Here is a 22,376-nt window from a genome sequence, read left to right on the forward strand (position 1 = left end):
TACAGCGCATTCCGATTATTCTTTAATTTCAGCGCCATTCGGTGCAAAAATCATTCCTGCACTGAAAGCTTTTTATTTTTCTTCCGATAACAAAGAAGCCGTTAAAAAGATAGTTTTCCCCTTAAATGATATGCCTTAATCTCTATTAATCGTGCGACGCAGAGCTGACCTTGGGACAGGCCCGGGCCCCCAGGACTGCGAATTTGGAGTAGGCTTTAACATGAATACTGTATATTATTTGCCTGAAGTGGGAAATTTTAAATATATTACCCCTTTGTTTAGTATCTACATAGCTGCCACGTTTCGATCCGGTGTTTATACATTATTTAGTTTTTATATATTATTTAGTTTAGTGGTAGTTTTAGAGATGTTTTTCTTCTTTCATATGTAGTTTTTACTTTGTTGTCCTGAAGAAGGGACGGGTCGTCCCGAAAATTTGACAATATTTTACTTTATTGTTCGTGTCATTGGTTATTTTTAGTGCTTATATATATATATATATATATATATATATATATATATATATATATATATATATATATATATATATATATATATATATATATATATATATATATATATAGGTGAAAATTCCTCGGTTTATGGTTTTAAGTTTTTGTGACGTATTCGTATTTAAATGCTTAGTTCAGTTAAGTGACTTGGTTTTAACATATTTAAATGATAAGTATTATCTGTTCTTATTAATTGCGATTTTTTTCTCTACCATCACCAACTTAGTGTATCAAATTACATTGAATTTTCAAATAAATTGTGGCGAAAATATAACACCCAGTAATTAAATAAATCGTTAAGATTCATAGGGAATTTATCCAGCAAAATAATAAAAAAAACAAAAAACCAAAGGCATTTGACATTTTACGACTTCCCCGATGCAGCGCAACATTTACTTCCTGCCACCTCATTCGATGATTAACTCTTAATATCTGATTTTAAGAAAAAAGTTGGAAAACAATAATTACACTTTTCCTATTAAAGCATTACAAGCACTGTGAAAATGAGCATTAATCGTAAAGTTTAAGCAATCATTAGATGCATATCACGGTATAATAATGTCCTCGGAAAATGTTGGTTAACAAATGAATTTCACTGTGCACGTATCCGTATGGGGAACCTTAGCATACAGACATCATACTCCCGTTCAGACTGCAATGAAGTGAAATACCAGGGACTGGCTTTAGTACAACAAAGTGAGGCTTTAGTACAACGAAGTGAGACTTTAGTACAACGAAGTGAGGCTTTAGTACAACAAAGTGAGGCTTTAGTACAACGAAGTGAGACTTTAGTACAACGAAGTGAGGCTTTAGTACAACAAAGTGAGGCTTTAGTACAACGAAGTGAGGCTTTAGTACAACGAAGTTTAGTACAACGAAGTGAGACTTTAGTACAACGAAGTGTGGATTTAGTACAACGAAGTGAGGCTTTAGAACAACGAAGTGTGGATTTAGTACAATGAAGTGAGGCTTTAGTACATCGAAGTGAGGCCTTAGTACGACAAAGTGAGGCTTTAATACAACGAAGTGAGGCTTTAATAAAAGTACGACGAAGTGAGGTTTTGTTGACATCCAAAGTGGTCAGACAGCGCGCGGGTACTTGAAAGTGTCGACGTCCTGAACGTCAATTGAATGCGATTATACCTGTCCATTTGGTCATTCGTCAATTCTGTTCATTTATTGACAATTGCCAAGTCGGCATAAAGTAATGAATATGAGTTACGTAAAACAAAATATCAAACATAAGTATGCAAAAGCTAAACGTTAACTAATATAGCAATCATCAGATAACTGATCTTCAAAGAAAAGGGAAACAACTGTCATCTTATATTGCGTCATACGTACATTATCAATTCGGGATACATGTATGGATAATATACTTCGTAACTATGTAGATACAGTAATTTACTGTGGAATATAACGTCTTTATTAGGTGTGAATTATATCTACTATATTTGTTAACGAAATGTTTCGATGGTTTTTAGTGATCGACATTTTTAATCACACATGCAGCAGAACTGGTCAGAAATATCTGTTTGTTTTTTTCTTTTTTTCACAAGCTAAACAGTTTCACTGACTTATACATGTAGCTCATGAAAAAAAAATTATTGTTAAGAAATTTATGACTACATCTTTTTATGGAAACCGTGCGTTGCAAACAGAAATAACCCTACGTCGTAGGTCCTTCCACTTGTTCTCACAACACACGTCAGAGAAGTAGCATCAGACGGGGGGATCGGCTGGTCCCCCTGCATTTTGGTCACAGCGATGATTTTTTCTTAAATTTACATATAAAAAATAGAATTACGAAGGACTTGGCCCCCACTTTTTGGGACCATTGAGGAGCTGACACCCACACTTTTTAGGAGTACATGTATAATCATATACAGTAAATTAACAAAATGACATTAAAATAAAATTCATAGGAAGTATACGAGGGTCAATAAAAATACAAAGACAATGTGGCTGTCTATTATATATTTTCATGAAAGTCATAATTAACATATTGACACGCACACAGTTTATAGAAATATTCTATCTTTACATCACGCTTTGTCTCGTGTGCCTTTTAAATGGCACTGTACCCTTGACGTCTTACATGTATTAGCATATTTGTTCGAGAATCATACGTTAGTTCTTAAAAGTTTTCATTTTCTTACCGTGTGTCTCTGAGTTTACAGCAAGGAAAACCCTATACGTTATAGGAGTTTGTTTCTAATTTGACCATATATTTACAGATATTCTACTCTCTTTCGGGCTGCTTGAGGTTTAAATTACATTTGTACAACTACCATCACCTCCACAAAATGTATTACAGTTAAATACAAATGTGCAAATTATTTGTTTACATATTTTTTACACTATTGAGCGTTTTCACATTTATATAGCCCCCCCCCCCCACCCCACCCCGAGTTAGATCCATACTGCTTATACTTCTCGTTGCGCCGTGACGTTGGCGACGTTAACGCTTTTAATCAGAGAGGACTATCTGTCTTTAGTTAATCATACCTAGTAAACAAAACAAAATATCCCGTCATTAGTTGGTACATAGAATATCCCAACAATACTTAATTTGAGGTTTCAATATTATTGCTTTTATGACCAATTTATAGAGATAGTACTCTAAACATTATACAATATAATTGTTTACAAAACACCGATTTTGACAACGCGTCGTGACCTCATTTTTGCAGGATTAGATTCTAAATAACTTTTAGAAACAAAGGAATATAACTTTTTTAGGTTAGCCCTTTTTTGTTTCAAATTGTTGGAAACTGTTTCTAGATTATGTCTACCAAAGAAGATGGGGGAACAAGATATCGCAAATGCTCATTTGGTTTAGTCTTAAAATACAATTTCAAATTTAATTTTTTATAACTAAATATACTTGATAATGTTAAACAAGTAAACAAAAGCACCATTTCTAACTATAATATTCAGTTTTGATTATGTTAACAAACAATAAGAAAAAAAATTCAAAAGTTTTGGTGGTATCGAGCCCACAACTTAAATGCCCTAGGTCTATAATGTTACCTAATGTCTGGTGTTCTAACCACTGAGCCATATCAGTCACAACAAACTTCATTGTTAAATGCTATATGTGACTTTAAACACGAATTTATGGACTTGTAGCATTTTTCTAAAACGTTCAAGCGCTGGGATACAAAATGAAATTTAAAGTATAGTGGGTCATCTCACCACGTTTTTGTTGATTGAAATTGGTTTGATTTCCTTTAAACCTTAATATATAGACTATGACAAAAATTAATATGGAGCCAAGGCCCAATCTATAAAAGAAAAGGCATTATTACGCTTACACAGGTATAAACATCGCCTGATCAGCTAAACTAGTCGGCAATTTATCAATATCAATAAAATCGTTAAAAATATAGACTAAACATTTTTGAAATAAATACTGAGCTTAAAAGTCTGTTTTGTAAATAAGATTTAAAAAATATCATCAATTTGGTAATTTAAAATTTCATATATTCCTGTATCTCTATCATTGTGTATAAGAATAGTTTTTTTATAACTTTTTCAAACTCTGGTTACTATTTTCCAGGTACGTCTTCTCTTGGAGAAAATGTAACAGAAAACGTACCCTAAGTCTTGGGTACGTGTTTACTCCTGGGTACGTTTTCCAGCATTCGTAGCTCCCCCCTACAGATTAGGAATTTTAAATATTCAATTTTGCTTTTAGAGATTTTGAATAAGTCTGCCCCCCCCCCCCCCCCCCCACCACTCAACAACGATGATCTGTCCCAATTCATGCATGTTAAAACTTTCAGCTCATGGTCTGCAATACATGTACATGTATAGCATTAAAAGTCCAAGGTCCACAAACTCAAAAAGTATGCAATACCAAACTTCATATATAAGTGTTAATTCAACATGTTATCAATAAACAACAAAAAGAAATAATTAAAAAAAAGTTTTATGGAAGAAGATATGATCAATTGTAATGTAAAATGCATGAAATATTATGATAAAACCACTTCGTAATGTTTTATTGCATAGTAACAAAGCCACAAGAAATGTGGCAAGCCCCAATATCATAATAAAATATTGAAATACACATGGCCAATAAAGTTTAAAGTTATAACATTTCCCTGAATACACATGTATCTAATATCATGTAGATCCATTGTGTGTGTATGTGGGGGGGGGGGGGGGGGGGAGTGGTTGTATGCCTCAGATTAAAATTATCCTTACTTTAAAATTCAACACAATCAAATGACTGTATACATTTTAACCTTTGACCTCTTCCAATGATGATGCCATTATAGGAAACAATTCTGTGAACTGTACAATCTGAGATACGAGAGATGAAAATTTGAGATCTTTTATAAATAAAGCTAGTACATGATTCCATCCATTGGTATCTAGATTAAATAAAACCAACAAATCATCAACATATCCATTATTTGAGTTATGGGGGGGGGGCATAGGGACCATCCTGTTCCCCTTTTAGAGAGAAATACTAAAAAAAAAATAGAATTCAATTGTAAATTAAAAATGCACACTTCATGGAGCCTCTCTGTACCTGTACGACAATTTGGCAATTTGGAATGAAGGGATTCTATTTTCCTTCCTATTTAAATAAAAAAACAACAATACAAACAATATCAACAAAACAAAAAATCAAAAACATGAACCAAATGTGATTGCAGTAAAACTCAAGTTCATTACTTGATCATTAAACAGGTAACTAACACACTGATTTGTACGTAAAAGATAAACTGCCCTCAGGCTAAAATCTAGAATATGGTTTCATACCATACTTGGTCTATGATTTTACATTCTATGGACCACAAATCATATATTCAGGTATATTCGTTTTTTTTTTCTTTTACAAAATCTCTTTAACAACAATTAAACCAAACAAAATTTGTTCTCCAGTAATAGTTCTCAAAATAAACAAACCTATTTGTCAATGATCATGTGGATCGTTAACCAGAATGGTTAACGACTGATGAAAATAACCACTTTAGATTAACCAGTATAGTCTACAAGACAGGCACCTGATGTTATATATTTTTCTCATAAAAAATATATATATTCTTCTACCTGTTGTATTATTATAAGGTAGAGGGTATATATTTTTTATCATGAAAAAAAAAATATAACGTCAGGTGCCTGTGGCCTCAGTTAATAAAATTAAACACAACTGTAACAGAAAGCCATTATGCTGATGTTAGTGTTCGTGCAATTCTCTCTGTACCTAAAGGAGCAGACGATTTCATACAAGGCTGGCTGGACACAGTTAGAAATCTATCACTGTCTAATGTAGTTTGTTCATTTATTAATAACATTGGGAATATTTGGCAAATTCAGTCTTCATATAATGTATATACTGGTACATGTGTACTAAATAAAGCAATCTTCTGTTTTTTGAATTTCATTCAACTGTAATATAGGAAAAAATTGCAAAGATTTAAGGCTAACTGCACCTTGAAATAGATTCTCAAATCATCAGAAGTACAATATACTTGATTATGATAGACAGTGAATGCATAAAAAGTATATAAGTCAAACTGGTGCAAAAATACACAATTTTCAATAAAAAAATTATGATTTTCAAAAATAAAAAAATATGATCTGCAGTTTACAGACCCGATACCTTAACCACTAGCTGAGCTATAATGATATTCAACCAAACGATTGATACAAACAATTCAACAAAAAGTTTAAATTGCCATCTTTTGATGAAGTGTTTTAAGAGGCATAGGTCTTAATGAAGTGAGTTAAGAGGCATCAAATTAGTAATCCCTGAGAGAGAATCTTACTGAGTGTATACAGTACAGGAAAACCTAGATAAGACTACATCGAAGTTAATTAATTTACAAATTGGAAGACAGAAGTATATGGCGATCCTAGGCTGCTTCTACTGAACTGTTTATAAGCTGTGCATTGTAGACCTGTTCAGCAAGAGAGGAATTTTCAATAATGCATCTCAAAACAGTTTTTTCCTTTCTTGTTTCTAGTTCATTGGTATTGCTCATTAACTTCCCTACAGAAACACCTATAACCTTTAAGATGGAAGTATTAGTTCAAAATAGATGCAGTGCCAAACACTATTTTTTTTAAAATCAATTTTGTAAACGTTCCAATATAACTTTTCAATACAAATACTTGCCTGTATTTTACATATACCTTTAAATTAAAGAACATGTACGGTATTATACATATACAATGTAGAACGTGAGTTTAGGTCACTGGTCCATATTAAAGGTAATCATTTAATCATCTAACTACAAGTGATTCAGAGCTAAGAGTACCCCTGGCTCCAAATCACATGATTTTATCAGGGATACGGAAGCCCCCCTATCTTTTTTCCATCACAGCACTTAACAGAACTAAGAGTACCCCTGCCTCCAATTCACATGATTTTATCAGGGATGTGGAAGCCCCCCTATCTCTTTTCCATCACAGGAATTGTCAGAGGTATGAATACCCCTGCTTTCAGAGCTATGACTGTCCCCTCTCTTCCTCCCACTGCTGGCTTCTGTCACAACTACAACGATGCCCTCTCCCTCTCCGTGGACCTCTATGAGGGCTAGGAGTACCCCTTTGGTTTCTTGATGAAGCTGGTTTGCTCCATGGGATAGTCGCTGAATGAGGAGAGATCCTCGTCGGTGTCGGACACCGGGAACTTGTACAGCTGTTTGGAGTTTGTGAGGACGGCCTTCTTACGCCGCGGACTCTTGTGCTTCTTCTTGGTGTACACTTTGTAGGCTAGGACAATGTTCATTAAAATACTTAGGCCTGCTAGGACACTGATAACGACCAAAGCCAGGAGACAGGACCTGCAATACGATGATGGGAGTGTACATTTAGCCTACTGAGTGTTACAGTGCAGATTACAAGGGCACTAGGTCTGAAATATTTAGGATAAAAATTTGCAAGATTTATCAAGAAAAACATGTTTTTTGTTTATTCTTATTCATGAAAAAAAAAATGCATTTAATTTTCAATTTTTATGCTCTAGGGATCAAAAACATAACAAAAGAGAATTAAAAAGCCACTTTAATAGGAAACAATGTCCAATATGTTTAGAGTCTTCTTTATCTTCAGACAATGGAGTAAAAGCCTTCCCTCAGACAAATGAGTAAAAGGCTTCTCTCACAATATATAAATAGTGCCTGTTTGGTTGGGTAACAGTTGAAATTGATACCCCCAAGAAAACCATCGTCAACCGATGCGAAGCGGGGGTTGACAATGGTTTTCGAGAGGTATCACCCTTCCAACAGGCACTATTTATTTTATTATCTGAATGTTTTAGTTTTAAATATAACTTTACTGCTGATGTAAATTCTACAGCTCATAATTTATGCGCATGTAACAATTTGTTGTGTTAACCGTTGCCAAGTGTGTTGCTAATGCGGAGGGTAATAGAATGGATAATATAAACTGCGTCTAAACCAGTCAGATTTCAGTATTTACCGTAACATGAAAGTATAATAATATACAATATTTACCTGTAGACACTAGATTGGTCAGGGACTAGATGCTCTGCTTTGATTTTTTTCTGAGAATAACAGACACTTGCTGAAAATAAGAAAACATGATGATAGTAAACAACAATCCCTCTTGAATCAAAAGCGAGTTTTTATTATTAGAGATTACTCATTTTTATCTCTACAGAGTCCCATCAGATACGTGTTGATACACTGTCTGATCAGACAAGCTCTGTTGTTGTCGTTACCTTGGAGAATGTCGCTGTGTAACTGGGAGAAGTTACAACTTCCTGTTACCGGGTGACACGGGCAACCGTCATCACAGAAACACTGCTCCTTACAGGAGTCGCCATAGTAACCATAGGGACATGCTGCAATATTCCTAATGTATTAGTTATCAACTTAAACAATTACATGTAAATATTCTATGTTTTGAAAGCATTATTTAATGTACTGAAAAATAATCATAATAACTGCAGCACAATATCCGGCGACTTCAATCCAACAGCAGTTTGATTTACATTGTACATAATTTACTGGTCCCCTGTACATAATTTACTGGTCCCCAAGTCACTTCTAAATATCATGATCAATCCATCTTTTAAAATATCTTATCGAGGAGAAGGGAAATAAATGCTTTATTTCCATACTTTACAAGACTGATACCGACATTCACATACAACAGCTGTATAAACATCCTCATACCGTTCTGACAGAGAGTCCCTGTTCGACCCGGGGGGCAGAGACAGGCCCCTCTAACTGGGTCACAGTCTGCACCACTCAGACAGGAGCAGGGGTGGCTACACCCTGCCCCATAGAACCCCCCGGGACAGCTGCTACTGCAGTCATCACCATGCCGACCAGCATTACAGGAGCAGCCATCTGATGAAAGATATAAAAGAGCAATGAGTGAGAGGTAAAAAATAAAAGGTGAGATTGAAAATATAAATCAGCTTAAATACAGGTGTTTGATGGATTGTGACTGACATGTTTTTTTTCATAAACATGTACATAATTTAATGAAATTAAGTATACTGCATAGCACAGTATGATATTACATTGTTCAAATAAACATAGTTCGCGGGTTTGCTGACGTCACAATAGGAATTGACGTAAAGAGTTGACCGTCTTAGTAAACTCATACATTTTTTTAAAATGACAAATGAGATATTTAGAAGCGTAAAAGGAAATATTTCAAAAAGCTTAAACGCATTTTATTACTGTTTATACAAACATTTGTAAAATCAAGTGCTGAAAATTTAAATATGTCACATACAGTGTCACATTTTGCTCTATAAAGTATGAGTGTGCGTTGGAACTCTTCCATTTAAAATCATGTTTTAACTTGCCCAGTTTTAAATTCCTCCGCTGACAACAAGGGCGAAATAGGTGAAAATAAACAGGGGCAAATATTTCCCTGCATACAGTATATTTTACAATAATTTTATTGTTATGTTTCATTATTAGATATGTGCTAGAGACCATCAATATCACAGTGTAGAAAACTATTTCTCTATACATGTACATTGTAAACACACCACTATACCTGGAGTGCATGTTCCCTGACCGCTACAGTTATTGCTACAGATCAGCTGATCACATCGACTTCCTGTCCAGTGTCCTTGACATTGACACTGACCAAGGACACATTGACCGTGACCTGAACAGTTGACCTCCGGACATCGCGGTAGATGAGCACAGAGGATGGTGGACACATTTCTAGCACAGTTAAATCTTTTGTCATCCGTGCTGAAATAATGAAAAATTTATAATTGGGTAAAGAATGCTTTCAAATCTTTCATTTTTAATAAAAAGAAATATTTTCTCCAAATATTTTTAAAAAGTCAATGCAAATACACGTACCATATGCACATTAAATCCTTTTTTGTAATCTTTTAGGGTCTGCATATTATTCAATGCTTTAAACTAATTAAGTGATTTTATATTTTTGTTTTGTTTAGTTTAAAAAGGTCTTGAATTCTAATAAAGGATTTAATATCAACATAGCAAATTTAAAACATGTAACAGCTTTAAACCAGGTACTGTCATAATTTTCTATATAAGTTAACTTTTATTTACTACATGTATGTATAGGTTTCTCATTAAGTGTTTGGAAAGATGAGTTAGACAGGAACCTAAAGGTTACAAGCCTTGACCCTTGACCAGATTGACACCAGATCTGACCCTCAGTGACATAATCTAAAAGGATGGTCCCTAACTTAGATTTGACTGAGCTGCTGACAAATGTGCCTTAATATTGAGCCCTGGTAATATGGTGAACCATCTGAAAGGTTGGGGCCTCTGAATACAAGGACTATTCTTATCACATATCAATAGCACCAAGATCTGCTGTTAGACTAACAATACTGTAAACACATTATTACTGTACATTTGGCTGTGTATTCTATTTCGCGTTTTTTTGCAGAAAACGGCGTCCGCTAAATCAAGTACATTGCCAAATGTAAAATATATAAGTAGATAAATAGGTACATTTAGAAATGCGCTAAATCAAATCTACAAAAATCATATTCCGCTGAATATTGTACACGCAAAATATAATATGTTTACAGTAATCTGGAACGTGTTAAATTTACCGGATGTACTTAATGTTATTAAGACATTGGATGCTTTGCTTTCATATTGGTTCAAGCAAGAGTAGACATTAATTCTTCACAGTATTTCCATGAATAAACATATTTTCATTGTACTAATATATAGTATCATGTGTATGATTGGGATTGGGCGTAAGTTTTGTAACTTGGATTGCCCTCTCCCTTTAAAGTATATGTGTATAGTGAAGGTCACGTACCACTGATCTGAGGGGTAGTTTACGAGGGTCCCATTCACTGTGTAGGTAGCTGACCCTCCTCCATCTAGATTAACAGCATTCACAATTCCGTACTGTAGCATCACTTCAACAAACTCCTTCAGACTTAGTCTAAACAGATACAGATAAACCAGATAAATGAACTGAACAATTCAGCATTTTGTTTGTAGACAAAGGCAGTAATAGATACAAACACGGACAGAATGAACTGAACAACTCAGCATTATTGTTTGTAAACAAGGGCAGTAATAGATACAAACACAGACAGAATGAACTTTACAACTCAGCATTATTGCATGTATCAACAAACGCAGAGTAGATCTGGTCCCCAGCATTATGCATGCTTAGATCTTGTTCCCAGCATCATGCTTATATTAGCTTAAAGCATCTTACTTACATTATACCTACAGTGTTATGCTTTAATTTAGTCTAAAGAAACCTGCTTCTATCTTGTCTATCGAAATCATGCTTATATTCCCAGCATGCTGTATCTTTACAGCATAACGTCGATACCCAGTACACAGTATTAGTGTAATAATGGAGTCTATAACTTGCTGATCTATCACTGTAGTGGGGCCTTACAGTTTGATAACTTCCTGATCTATCACTGTAGTGGGGCCTTACAGCTTGATAACTTCCTGATCTATCACTGTAGCCATGCCTTACAGCTTGATAACTTCCTGATCTATCACTGTAGCCATGCCTTACAGCTTGATAACTTGCTGATCTATCACTGTAGCCTTGCCTTACAGCTTGATAACTTGCTGATCTATCACTGTAGCCATGCCTTACAGCTTGATAACTTCCTGATCTATCACTGTAGCCATGCCTTACAGTTTGATAACTTGCTGATCTATCACTGTAGCCTTGCCTTACAGCTTGATAACTTGCTGATCTATCACTGTAGCCTTGCCTTACAGCTTGATAACTTGCTGATCTATCACTGTAGCCATGCCTTACAGCTTGATAACTTCCTGATCTATCACTGTAGCCATGCCTTACAGTTTGATAACTTGCTGATCTATCACTGTAGCCTTGCCTTACAGCTTGATAACTTGCTGATCTATCACTGTAGCGGGGCCTTACAGTTTGATAACTTGCTGATCTATCACTGTAGCCATGCCTTACAGTTTGATAACTTGCTGATCTATCACTGTAGCCTTGCCTTACAGCTTGATAACTTGCTGATCTATCACTGTAGCGGGGCCTTACAGTTTGATAACTTGCTGATCTATCACTGTAGCGGGGCCTTACAGTTTGATAACTTCCTGATCTATCACTGTAGCCATGCCTTACAGTTTGATAACTTGCTGATCTATCACTGTAGCGGGGCCTTACAGTTTGATAACTTGCTGATCTATCACTGTAGCGGGGCCTTACAGTTTGATAACTTGCTGATCTATCACTGTAGCCATGCCTTACAGTTTGATAACTTCCTGATCTATCACTGTAGCCATGCCTTACAGTTTGATAACTTGCTGATCTATCACTGTAGCGGTGCCTTACAGTTTGCTGACATACTGACCTGCTATAACTTGCTGATCTATCACTGTATTGGGGCCTTACAGTTTGATAACTTGCTGATCTATCACTGTAGCGGGGCCTTACAGTTTGATAACTTCCTGATCTATCACAGTAGCGGGGCCATACAGTTTGATAACTTACTGATCTATCACAGTAGCGGGGCCTTACAGTTTAATAACTTGCTGATCTATCACTGTAGCTGGGCCTTACAGTTTGATAACTTGCTGATCTATCACTGTAGTGGGGCCTTACAGTTTGATAACTTCCTGATCTATCACTTAGTGGGGCTTTACAGTTTGATAACTTGCTGATCTATCACTGTAGCCATGCCTTACAGTTTGATAACTTGCTGATCTATCACAGTAGCGGGGCCATACAGTTTTATAACTTACTGATTTATCACAGTAGCGGGGCCTTACAGTTTGATAACTTGCTGATCTATCACTGTAGCGGTGCCTTACAGTTTGATAACTTGCTGATCTATCACTGTAGCCATGCCTTACAGTTTGATAACTTGCTGATCTATCACTGTAGCCATGCCTTACAGTTTGATAACTTCCTGATCTATCACTGTAGCCATGCCTTACAGTTTGATAACTTGCTGATCTATCACTGTAGCCATGCCTTACAGTTTGATAACTTGCTGATCTATCACTGTAGCCATGCCTTACAGTTTGATAACTTGCTGATCTATCACTGTAGCCATGCCTTACAGTTTGATAACTTCCTGATCTATCACTGTAGCCATGCCTTACAGTTTGATAACTTGCTGATCTATCACTGTAGCGGTGCCTTACAGTTTGATAACTTGCTGATCTATCACTGTAGCCATGCCTTACAGTTTGATAACCTGCTGATCTATCACTGTAGCCATGCCTTACAGTTTGATAACTTGCTGATCTATCACTGTAGCCATGCCTTACAGTTTGATAACTTGCTGATCTATCACTGTAGCCATGCCTTACAGTTTGATAACTTCCTGATCAATCACTGTAGCGGGGCCTTACAGTTTGATAACTTGCTGATCTATCACTGTATTGGGGCCTTACAGTTTGATAACTTCCTGATCTATCACTGTAGCCATGCCTTACAGTTTGATAACTTCCTGATCTATCACTGTAGCCATGCCTTACAGTTTGATAACTTGCTGATCTATCACAGTAGCGGGGCCATACAGTTTGATAACTTACTGATCTATCACAGTAGCGGGGCCTTACAGTTTGATAACTTGCTGATCTATCACTGTAGCTGGGCCTTACAGTTTGATAACTTGCTGATCTATCACTGTAGCCATGCCTTACAGTTTGATAACTTGCTGATCTATCACTGTAGCCATGCCTTACAGTTTGATAACTTCCTGATCTATCACTGTAGCCATGCCTTACAGTTTGATAACTTGCTGATCTATCACTGTAGCCATGCCTTACAGTTTGATAACTTGCTGATCTATCACTGTAGCGGGGCCTTACAGTTTGATAACTTGCTGATCTATCACAGTAGCGGGGCCATACAGTTTGATAACTTGCTGATCTATCACTGTAGCCATGCCTTACAGTTTGATAACTTGCTGATCTATCACTGTAGCCATGCCTTACAGTTTGATAACTTGCTGATCTATCACTGTAGCCATGCCTTACAGTTTGATAACTTGCTGATCTATCACTGTAGCCATGCCTTACAGTTTGATAACTTCCTGATCTATCACTGTAGCCATGCCTTACAGTTTGATAACTTGCTGATCTATCACTGTAGCGGTGCCTTACAGTTTGATAACTGGCTGATCTATCACTGTAGCCATGCCTTACAGTTTGATAACTTGCTGATCTATCACTGTAGCCATGCCTTACAGTTTGATAACTTGCTGATCTATCACTGTAGCCATGCCTTACAGTTTGATAACTTGCTGATCTATCACTGTAGCCATGCCTTACAGTTTGATAACTTGCTGATCTATCACTGTAGCCATGCCTTACAGTTTGATAACTTGCTGATCTATCACTGTATTGGGGCCTTACAGTTTGATAACTTGCTGATCTATCACTGTAGCCATGCCTTACAGTTTGATAACTTCCTGATCTATCACTGTAGCCATGCCTTACAGTTTGATAACTTGCTGATCTATCACAGTAGCGGGGCCATACAGTTTGATAACTTACTGATCTATCACAGTAGCGGGGCCTTACAGTTTGATAACTTGCTGATCTATCACAGTAGCGGGGCCATACAGTTTGATAACTTACTGATCTATCACAGTAGCGGGGCCTTACAGTTTGATAACTTGCTGATCTATCACTGTAGCGGGGCCTTACAGTTTGATAACTTGCTGATCTATCACTGTAGCGGGGCCTTACAGTTTGATAACTTGCTGATCTATCACTGTAGCCATGCCTTACAGTTTGATAACTTCATGATCTATCACTGTAGCCATGCCTTACAGTTTGATAACTTGCTGATCTATCACTGTAGCCATGCCTTACAGTTTGATAACTTGCTGATCTATCACTGTAGCGGGGCCTTACAGTTTGATAACTTGCTGATCTATCACAGTAGCGGGGCCATACAGTTTGATAACTTACTGATCTATCACAGTAGCGGGGCCTTACAGTTTGATAACTTGCTGATCTATCACTGTAGCCATGCCTTACAGTTTGATAACTTGCTGATCTATCACTGTAGTGGTGCCTTACAGTTTGATAACTTCCTGATCTATCACTGTAGCCGTGCCTTACAGTTTGATAACTTCCTGATCTATCACTGTAGCGGTGCCTTACAGTTTGATAACTTGCTGATCTATCACTGTAGCGGTGCCTTACAGTTTGATAACTTGCTGATCTATCACTGTAGCCATGCCTTACAGTTTGATAACTTGCTGATCTATCACTGTAGCCATGCCTTACAGTTTGATAACTTGCTGATCTATCACTGTAGCCATGCCTTACAGTTTGATAACTTGCTGATCTATCACTGTAGCCATGCCTTACAGTTTGATAACTTGCTGATCTATCACTGTAGCCATGCCTTACAGTTTGATAACTTGCTGATCTATCACTGTAGCCATGCCTTACAGTTTGATAACTTCCTGATCTATCACTGTAGCGGTGCCTTACAGTTTGATAACTTGCTGATCTATCACTGTAGCCATGCCTTACAGTTTGATAACTTGCTGATCTATCACTGTAGCCATGCCTTACAGTTTGATAACTTGCTGATCTATCACTGTAGCCATGCCTTACAGTTTGATAACTTGCTGATCTATCACTGTAGCCATGCCTTACAGTTTGATAACTTCCTGATCAATCACTGTAGCGGGGCCTTACAGTTTGATAACTTGCTGATCTATCACTGTATTGGGGCCTTACAGTTTGATAACTTCCTGATCTATCACTGTAGCCATGCCTTACAGTTTGATAACTTCCTGATCTATCACTGTAGCCATGCCTTACAGTTTGATAACTTGCTGATCTATCACAGTAGCGGGGCCATACAGTTTGATAACTTACTGATCTATCACTGTAGCCATGCCTTACAGTTTGATAACTTCCTGATCTATCACTGTAGCCATGCCTTACAGTTTGATAACTTGCTGATCTATCACAGTAGCGGGGCCATACAGTTTGATAACTTACTGATCTATCACAGGAGCGGGGCCTTACAGTTTGATAACTTGCTGATCTATCACTGTAGCTGGGCCTTACAGTTTGATAACTTGCTGATCTATCACTGTAGCCATGCCTTACAGTTTGATAACTTGCTGATCTATCACTGTAGCCATGCCTTACAGTTTGATAACTTGCTGATCTATCACTGTAGCCATGCCTTACAGTTTGATAACTTGCTGATCTATCACTGTAGCCATGCCTTACAGTTTGATAACTTGCTGATCTATCACTGTAGCGGGGCTTTACAGTTTGATAACTTGCTGATCTATCACAGTAGCGGGGCCTTACAGTTTGATAACTTGCTGATCTATCACTGTAGCCATGCCTTACAGTTTGATAACTTGCTGATCTATCACTGTAGCCATGCCTTACAGTTTGATAACTTGCTGATCTATCACTGTAGTGGTGCCTTACAGTTTGATAACTTCCTGATCTATCACTGTAGCCATGCCTTACAGTTTGATAACTTCCTGATCTATCACTGTAGCGGTGCCTTACAGTTTGATAACTTGCTGATCTATCACTGTAGCGGTGCCTTACAGTTTGATAACTTGCTGATCTATCACTGTAGCCATGCCTTACAGTTTGATAACTTGCTGATCTATCACTGTAGCCATGCCTTACAGTTTGATAACTTGCTGATCTATCACTGTAGCCATGCCTTACAGTTTGATAACTTGCTGATCTATCACTGTAGCCATGCCTTACAGTTTGATAACTTGCTGATCTATCACTGTAGCCATGCCTTACAGTTTGATAACTTGCTGATCTATCACTGTAGCCATGCCTTACAGTTTGATAACTTCCTGATCTATCACTGTAGCCATGCCTTACAGTTTGATAACTTCCTGATCTATCACTGTAGCCATGCCTTACAGTTTGATAACTTGCTGATCTATCACAGTAGCGGGGCCATACAGTTTGATAACTTACTGATCTATCACAGTAGCGGGGCCTTACAGTTTGATAACTTGCTGATCTATCACAGTAGCGGGGCCATACAGTTTGATAACTTACTGATCTATCACAGTAGCGGGGCCTTACAGTTTGATAACTTGCTGATCTATCACTGTAGCTGGGCCTTACAGTTTGATAACTTGCTGATCTATCACTGTAGCGGGGCCTTACAGTTTGATAACTTGCTGATCTATCACTGTAGCCATGCCTTACAGTTTGATAACTTGCTGATCTATCACTGTAGCTGGGCCTTACAGTTTGATAACTTGCTGATCTATCACTGTAGCCATGCCTTACAGTTTGATAACTTCCTGATCTATCACTGTAGCCATGCCTTACAGTTTGATAACTTGCTGATCTATCACTGTAGCCATGCCTTACAGTTTGATAACTTACTGATCTATCACAGTAGCTGGGCCTTACAGTTTGATAACTTGCTGATCTATCACTGTAGCCATGCCTTACAGTTTGATAACTTGCTGATCTATCACTGTAGCCATGCCTTACAGTTTGATAACTTCCTGATCTATCACTGTAGCCATGCCTTACAGTTTGATAACTTCCTGATCTATCACTGTAGCGGTGCCTTACAGTTTGATAACTTGCTGATCTATCACTGTAGCGGTGCCTTACAGTTTGATAACTTGCTGATCTATCACTGTAGCCATGCCTTACAGTTTGATAACTTGCTGATCTATCACTGTAGCCATGCCTTACAGTTTGATAACTTGCTGATCTATCACTGTAGCCATGCCTTACAGTTTGATAACTTGCTGATCTATCACTGTAGCCATGCCTTACAGTTTGATAACTTGCTGATCTATCACTGTAGCCATGCCTTACAGTTTGATAACTTGCTGATCTATCACTGTAGCCATGCCTTACAGTTTGATAACTTGCTGATCTATCACTGTAGCCATGCCTTACAGTTTGATAACTTCCTGATCTATCACTGTAGCCATGCCTTACAGTTTGATAACTTCCTGATCTATCACTGTAGCCATGCCTTACAGTTTGATAACTTGCTGATCTATCACAGTAGCGGGGCCATACAGTTTGATAACTTACTGATCTATCACAGTAGCGGGGCCTTACAGTTTGATAACTTGCTGATCTATCACAGTAGCGGGGCCATACAGTTTGATAACTTACTGATCTATCACAGTAGCGGGGCCTTACAGTTTGATAACTTGCTGATCTATCACTGTAGCTGGGCCTTACAGTTTGATAACTTGCTGATCTATCACTGTAGCGGGGCCTTACAGTTTGATAACTTGCTGATCTATCACTGTAGCCATGCCTTACAGTTTGATAACTTGCTGATCTATCACTGTAGCTGGGCCTTACAGTTTGATAACTTGCTGATCTATCACTGTAGCCATGCCTTACAGTTTGATAACTTCCTGATCTATCACTGTAGCCATGCCTTACAGTTTGATAACTTGCTGATCTATCACTGTAGCCATGCCTTACAGTTTGATAACTTACTGATCTATCACAGTAGCTGGGCCTTACAGTTTGATAACTTGCTGATCTATCACTGTAGCCATGCCTTACAGTTTGATAACTTGCTGATCTATCACTGTAGCCATGCCTTACAGTTTGATAACTTCCTGATCTATCACTGTAGCCATGCCTTACAGTTTGATAACTTCCTGATCTATCACTGTAGCGGTGCCTTACAGTTTGATAACTTGCTGATCTATCACTGTAGCGGTGCCTTACAGTTTGATAACTTGCTGATCTATCACTGTAGCCATGCCTTACAGTTTGATAACTTGCTGATCTATCACTGTAGCCATGCCTTACAGTTTGATAACTTGCTGATCTATCACTGTAGCCATGCCTTACAGTTTGATAACTTGCTGATCTATCACTGTAGCCATGCCTTACAGTTTGATAACTTGCTGATCTATCACTGTAGCCATGCCTTACAGTTTGATAACTTGCTGATCTATCACTGTAGCCATGCCTTACAGTTTGATAACTTGCTGATCTATCACTGTAGCCATGCCTTACAGTTTGATAGCTTGCTGATCTATCACTGTAGTGGGGCCTTACAGTTTGATAACTTGCTGATCTATCACTGTAGCAGGTCCTTACAGTTTGACAACTTGCTGATCTATCACTGTAGTGGGGCCTTACAGTTTGATAACTTGCTGATCTATCACTGTAGCGGGGCCATACAGTTTGATAACTTGCTGATCTATCACTGTAGCGGGGCCTTACAATTTGATAACTTGCTGATCTATCACTGTAGCCATGCCTTACAGTTTGATAACTTCCTGATCTATCACTGTAGCCATGCCTTACAGTTTGATAACTTCCTGATCTATCACTGTAGCGGTGCCTTACAGTTTGATAACTTGCTGATCTATCACTGTAGCGGTGCCTTACAGTTTGCTGACATACTGACCCGTTTTCTCCTGTCTTGCCGTCGGCCTGCATGAAGACGACCCGCCCCTCTCTGTCATGTCCCACTACTGTCCGTGCAGACATAACGGAGGCAAAATACTCCAGGGTACCTGTCATAATAAAATCACAGCATTACCTCCAAAACTTTATATTTTTGTTAAACCAAATTAACTTCATATACCAGTATGCTTCTATGAACAAAATTCATACATAAAGTTTGCATATAACTTCAACATTAATAGGGAGTTTAATCATGAAATACCAGGTCAATATTTTTCAAACCTCTGTAAAATATATAAAAGTTGGATTCTGAATTCAATTGGGTACAACCTTTGTTCCTGTGTGCAAGTTCTATATTTAACCCTCATTCTCTGTGTCTGAGCATTCTATATCTAGACCCTCTCTCACTTGTTTCTTCAGTGTCGGAGCATTCTATTTTAATTTAGACTCTCTCTCACCTGTTCCTCGATGTCGAAGCATTCTATATTTAGACCCTCTCTCACCTGTTTCCTCAGTGTCGGAGCATTCTATTTTTATACTCTCCTCCAGGTAGGATTTTCCGTCCCGAATCAGCCACAGCACCCCACCCACCAGCTGCTGGAAGTCCTGAGTGACCAAATCAATCTCTGACAGATACCTAGTCAACAGAAGAAAAATTGTGAAAGAGATGACACATGCATGTTATTTACAGCATAATTTCATAAAGGTATTTACTACTTCTCTATATATAGAATCCATGAAGGATTTTTTTTCATTTTTTAAGCTTCAAAAAATAAAATTGTTTAATTTGAGTCCTACTATGAATTTGCTAATTAAATTCAAATAAATATTCTGTTGACTAACTGCAATATCATTTGAATAAGAAGAGGGTGTCTACCATAAAGATATCCAATGAACATCATAAACATTAATTACTCATTTCTGTAACAGGTGATGAAAAATAAGATCTGAAATGAAACTCGAACCCAGGTCTTTTGTGCCCCATGTTTACGCCCTGATCGGTTAATCCACTAATATTTATACACCTGTCACCTAGTGGTGTGTGTACATGTATACATCTGACTTGGCAGAGCCAGCTGTTGTTTTATTTCATTTTGTCAATGATGAAGTCTATTAAACATACAACGACAGCCAAACTTATAACTTGAGAACCTTCATCTACATTTAACAAAAAAGTTCATCATTAACACAGTGATATGTAATATGGAGTTTTTACCCAATAAAGAGGTATCCATCTTTTGTAATTCCAAAGTGGGCATTCTGAATTCCTCCTGTGTCATGCACTATTCTTCCATTGCTGACAAGATTTCCTACAAAGAGAAAAACTCTTCATGATCAGAAGTATAAAATACTAATATATACTTCACATTTAGTTCAATAAATGTAAAACAATAATATCACAGATGAATCTGCCAATGTTTCACTAACAAAAAGAGGGACTTCAGCCATAATCATTTTGCCATAAATTTCTGACAAGATTTCAGAAACAGAAAATGAATATTTACAAAGTTAGTACATCTGTGAAGTTCACTAGAATTAATAAATTCACACTCTTATTCAATTGTAAGCTGAATTTCATTTTACAAAATTGCCAAATTGTAACATTTGCTATAATCATAGTACAAGGGGTTTTGAAGGCATCAAGTAATCTCCACTTTGAATGGATTTCTAAAGCCTACCTTTACAAGCTCCACTGGTTGTGTTAAAGAAGCCGGCATTAATGGCCACAATACACTGCTCTTGTTTAGCAGATTCCAGCACCGTGGCTCTCAAATCCTTCTCACACCCATTGTCTGTCTCTGGTTCAAGAACTGACACTGTTAAGAAGGGGTTATTTATCACAGAAAAATGCATCAGTACATCTCGGCGTAAATAATAGTTTTCTTGTATGACGTGGATCATGTGCCTCGTGTCGGCTATGGGAAGACTTATATTTCCACGGAATCCATGAGATAAAAGCTTAGAATGAGTTACGTTTCCGTATCTAACATCCTGGCACTCTCGCACCTGACGATGTGTTCGATGTTTGGGACCATGATGATCTTTGTATGGCTGTAATATGTCTAATTTTATACCTTGGTCCTCCTCTACAGAATCAATGTCTTTTACATTTTCATGTGTCACAGCAGATGCTAACTCATTGTCAAATATTTTTGTTCCTCCCAAAGAGCTGGCCTCCGAGTACTGGTCTCTCTGCTGTAGAGTGCATATTGCAAAAATGCTGGAATGAAATAACATAAGAACATATGTTTCAACCCATGAATAACGCATAGTCATTAGATAGAAAAAAATAAAAGCATCATACTACTTATTCTCATCTGCACAGTCTGTCACACACAAATATCAAAGAAATTAAATCGTGGCTTTTTACAACTCAAGTCAAATAAATCTAATCATTTAGCAGTTGTTTAGCAAAATTTTAAAATCAGGATATGGTATTATATATATATGTGGAATAGCCAGTTAACCATAAAACTGTCATCAACAAAGTCGATTTTTTTTAACTATCATCACTTCTTGAAACAGGAAATGAGGAAAGTAAAATGATGACTTTTTCAAACTGAAAATGAAACTTTTGCTAATATAGATCACTTACACCAGAGACATAAATAACATGTTATTTATGTCTCTGCTTACACGTCATAATGTTAAAATGACATCTTTACTTTAGTTTACAACAGTAAGCCATAAATCTAATATTTTCCCCTTACAATTAAAGTGCCGATAAAATAAAATGTGTTAGTTCAATGTTACATTACAGTAAACAACTGCTTAATGAAACTAAATATTAGTCAAAGATGTGTATTCTAAATTCAAATACTAGTTTTCTGCGCTGCAATTACCTGATGTTTAAGAAAAAGTTACAAATGAGGATATATCGCAATTTCCGCGAGCTGTCTCCATTCATATCGTGTCACGTAATCCACTATTCTATCGGCTTCTGCTACTGTCACGAGAAAATTTCTACACGCAACAACTCTCCAACAAAAGGAGGTAAAAATTGACTCAAATAGCATCGGGTTCG

At 37.1% G+C, this 22,376-nt stretch overlaps 1 protein-coding gene across 1 annotated transcript; it reads right to left on the minus strand.

Annotated features, from left to right (window-relative positions):
- Positions 1-4,430: 4,430 nt before the first annotated feature.
- On the minus strand, positions 4,431-22,355 carry LOC105325388 (N-acetylglucosamine-1-phosphodiester alpha-N-acetylglucosaminidase). The gene is made up of 11 exons (XM_011424925.4): positions 22,195-22,355; positions 21,031-21,572; positions 20,568-20,661; positions 19,855-19,988; positions 19,353-19,461; positions 10,779-10,907; positions 9,516-9,718; positions 8,675-8,851; positions 8,218-8,340; positions 7,991-8,060; positions 4,431-7,318 (listed from the first exon to the last, which is right to left on the minus strand). Exons 1-11 carry the CDS (start codon positions 22,257-22,259, stop codon positions 7,069-7,071), a joined length of 1,896 nt encoding a protein of 631 aa, XP_011423227.3. The 5' UTR covers positions 22,260-22,355; the 3' UTR covers positions 4,431-7,068.
- Positions 22,356-22,376: the final 21 nt, after the last annotated feature.

Source organism: Magallana gigas, chromosome 3 (genome assembly GCF_963853765.1).
Source record: "Magallana gigas chromosome 3, xbMagGiga1.1, whole genome shotgun sequence".
In the NCBI taxonomy this organism is placed as follows: Eukaryota; Metazoa; Mollusca; class Bivalvia; order Ostreida; family Ostreidae; genus Magallana; species Magallana gigas.

Bases quoted from the DNA above. Each gene is read 5' to 3' on its own strand.
- LOC105325388 (XM_011424925.4), bottom strand. From the start codon at position 22,259: ATGAATGGAGACAGCTCGCGGAAATTGCGATATATCCTCATTTGTAAC. The intron at 10,908-19,352 runs GTCAGTATGTCA...GTATCTGTTTAG, and splicing joins GGCAAGACAGGAGAAAACGG to ACTAAGTCTGAAGGAGTTTG. The intron at 8,341-8,674 runs GTATGAGGATGT...GGAATATTGCAG, and splicing joins AGGGACTCTCTGTCAGAACG to CATGTCCCTATGGTTACTAT.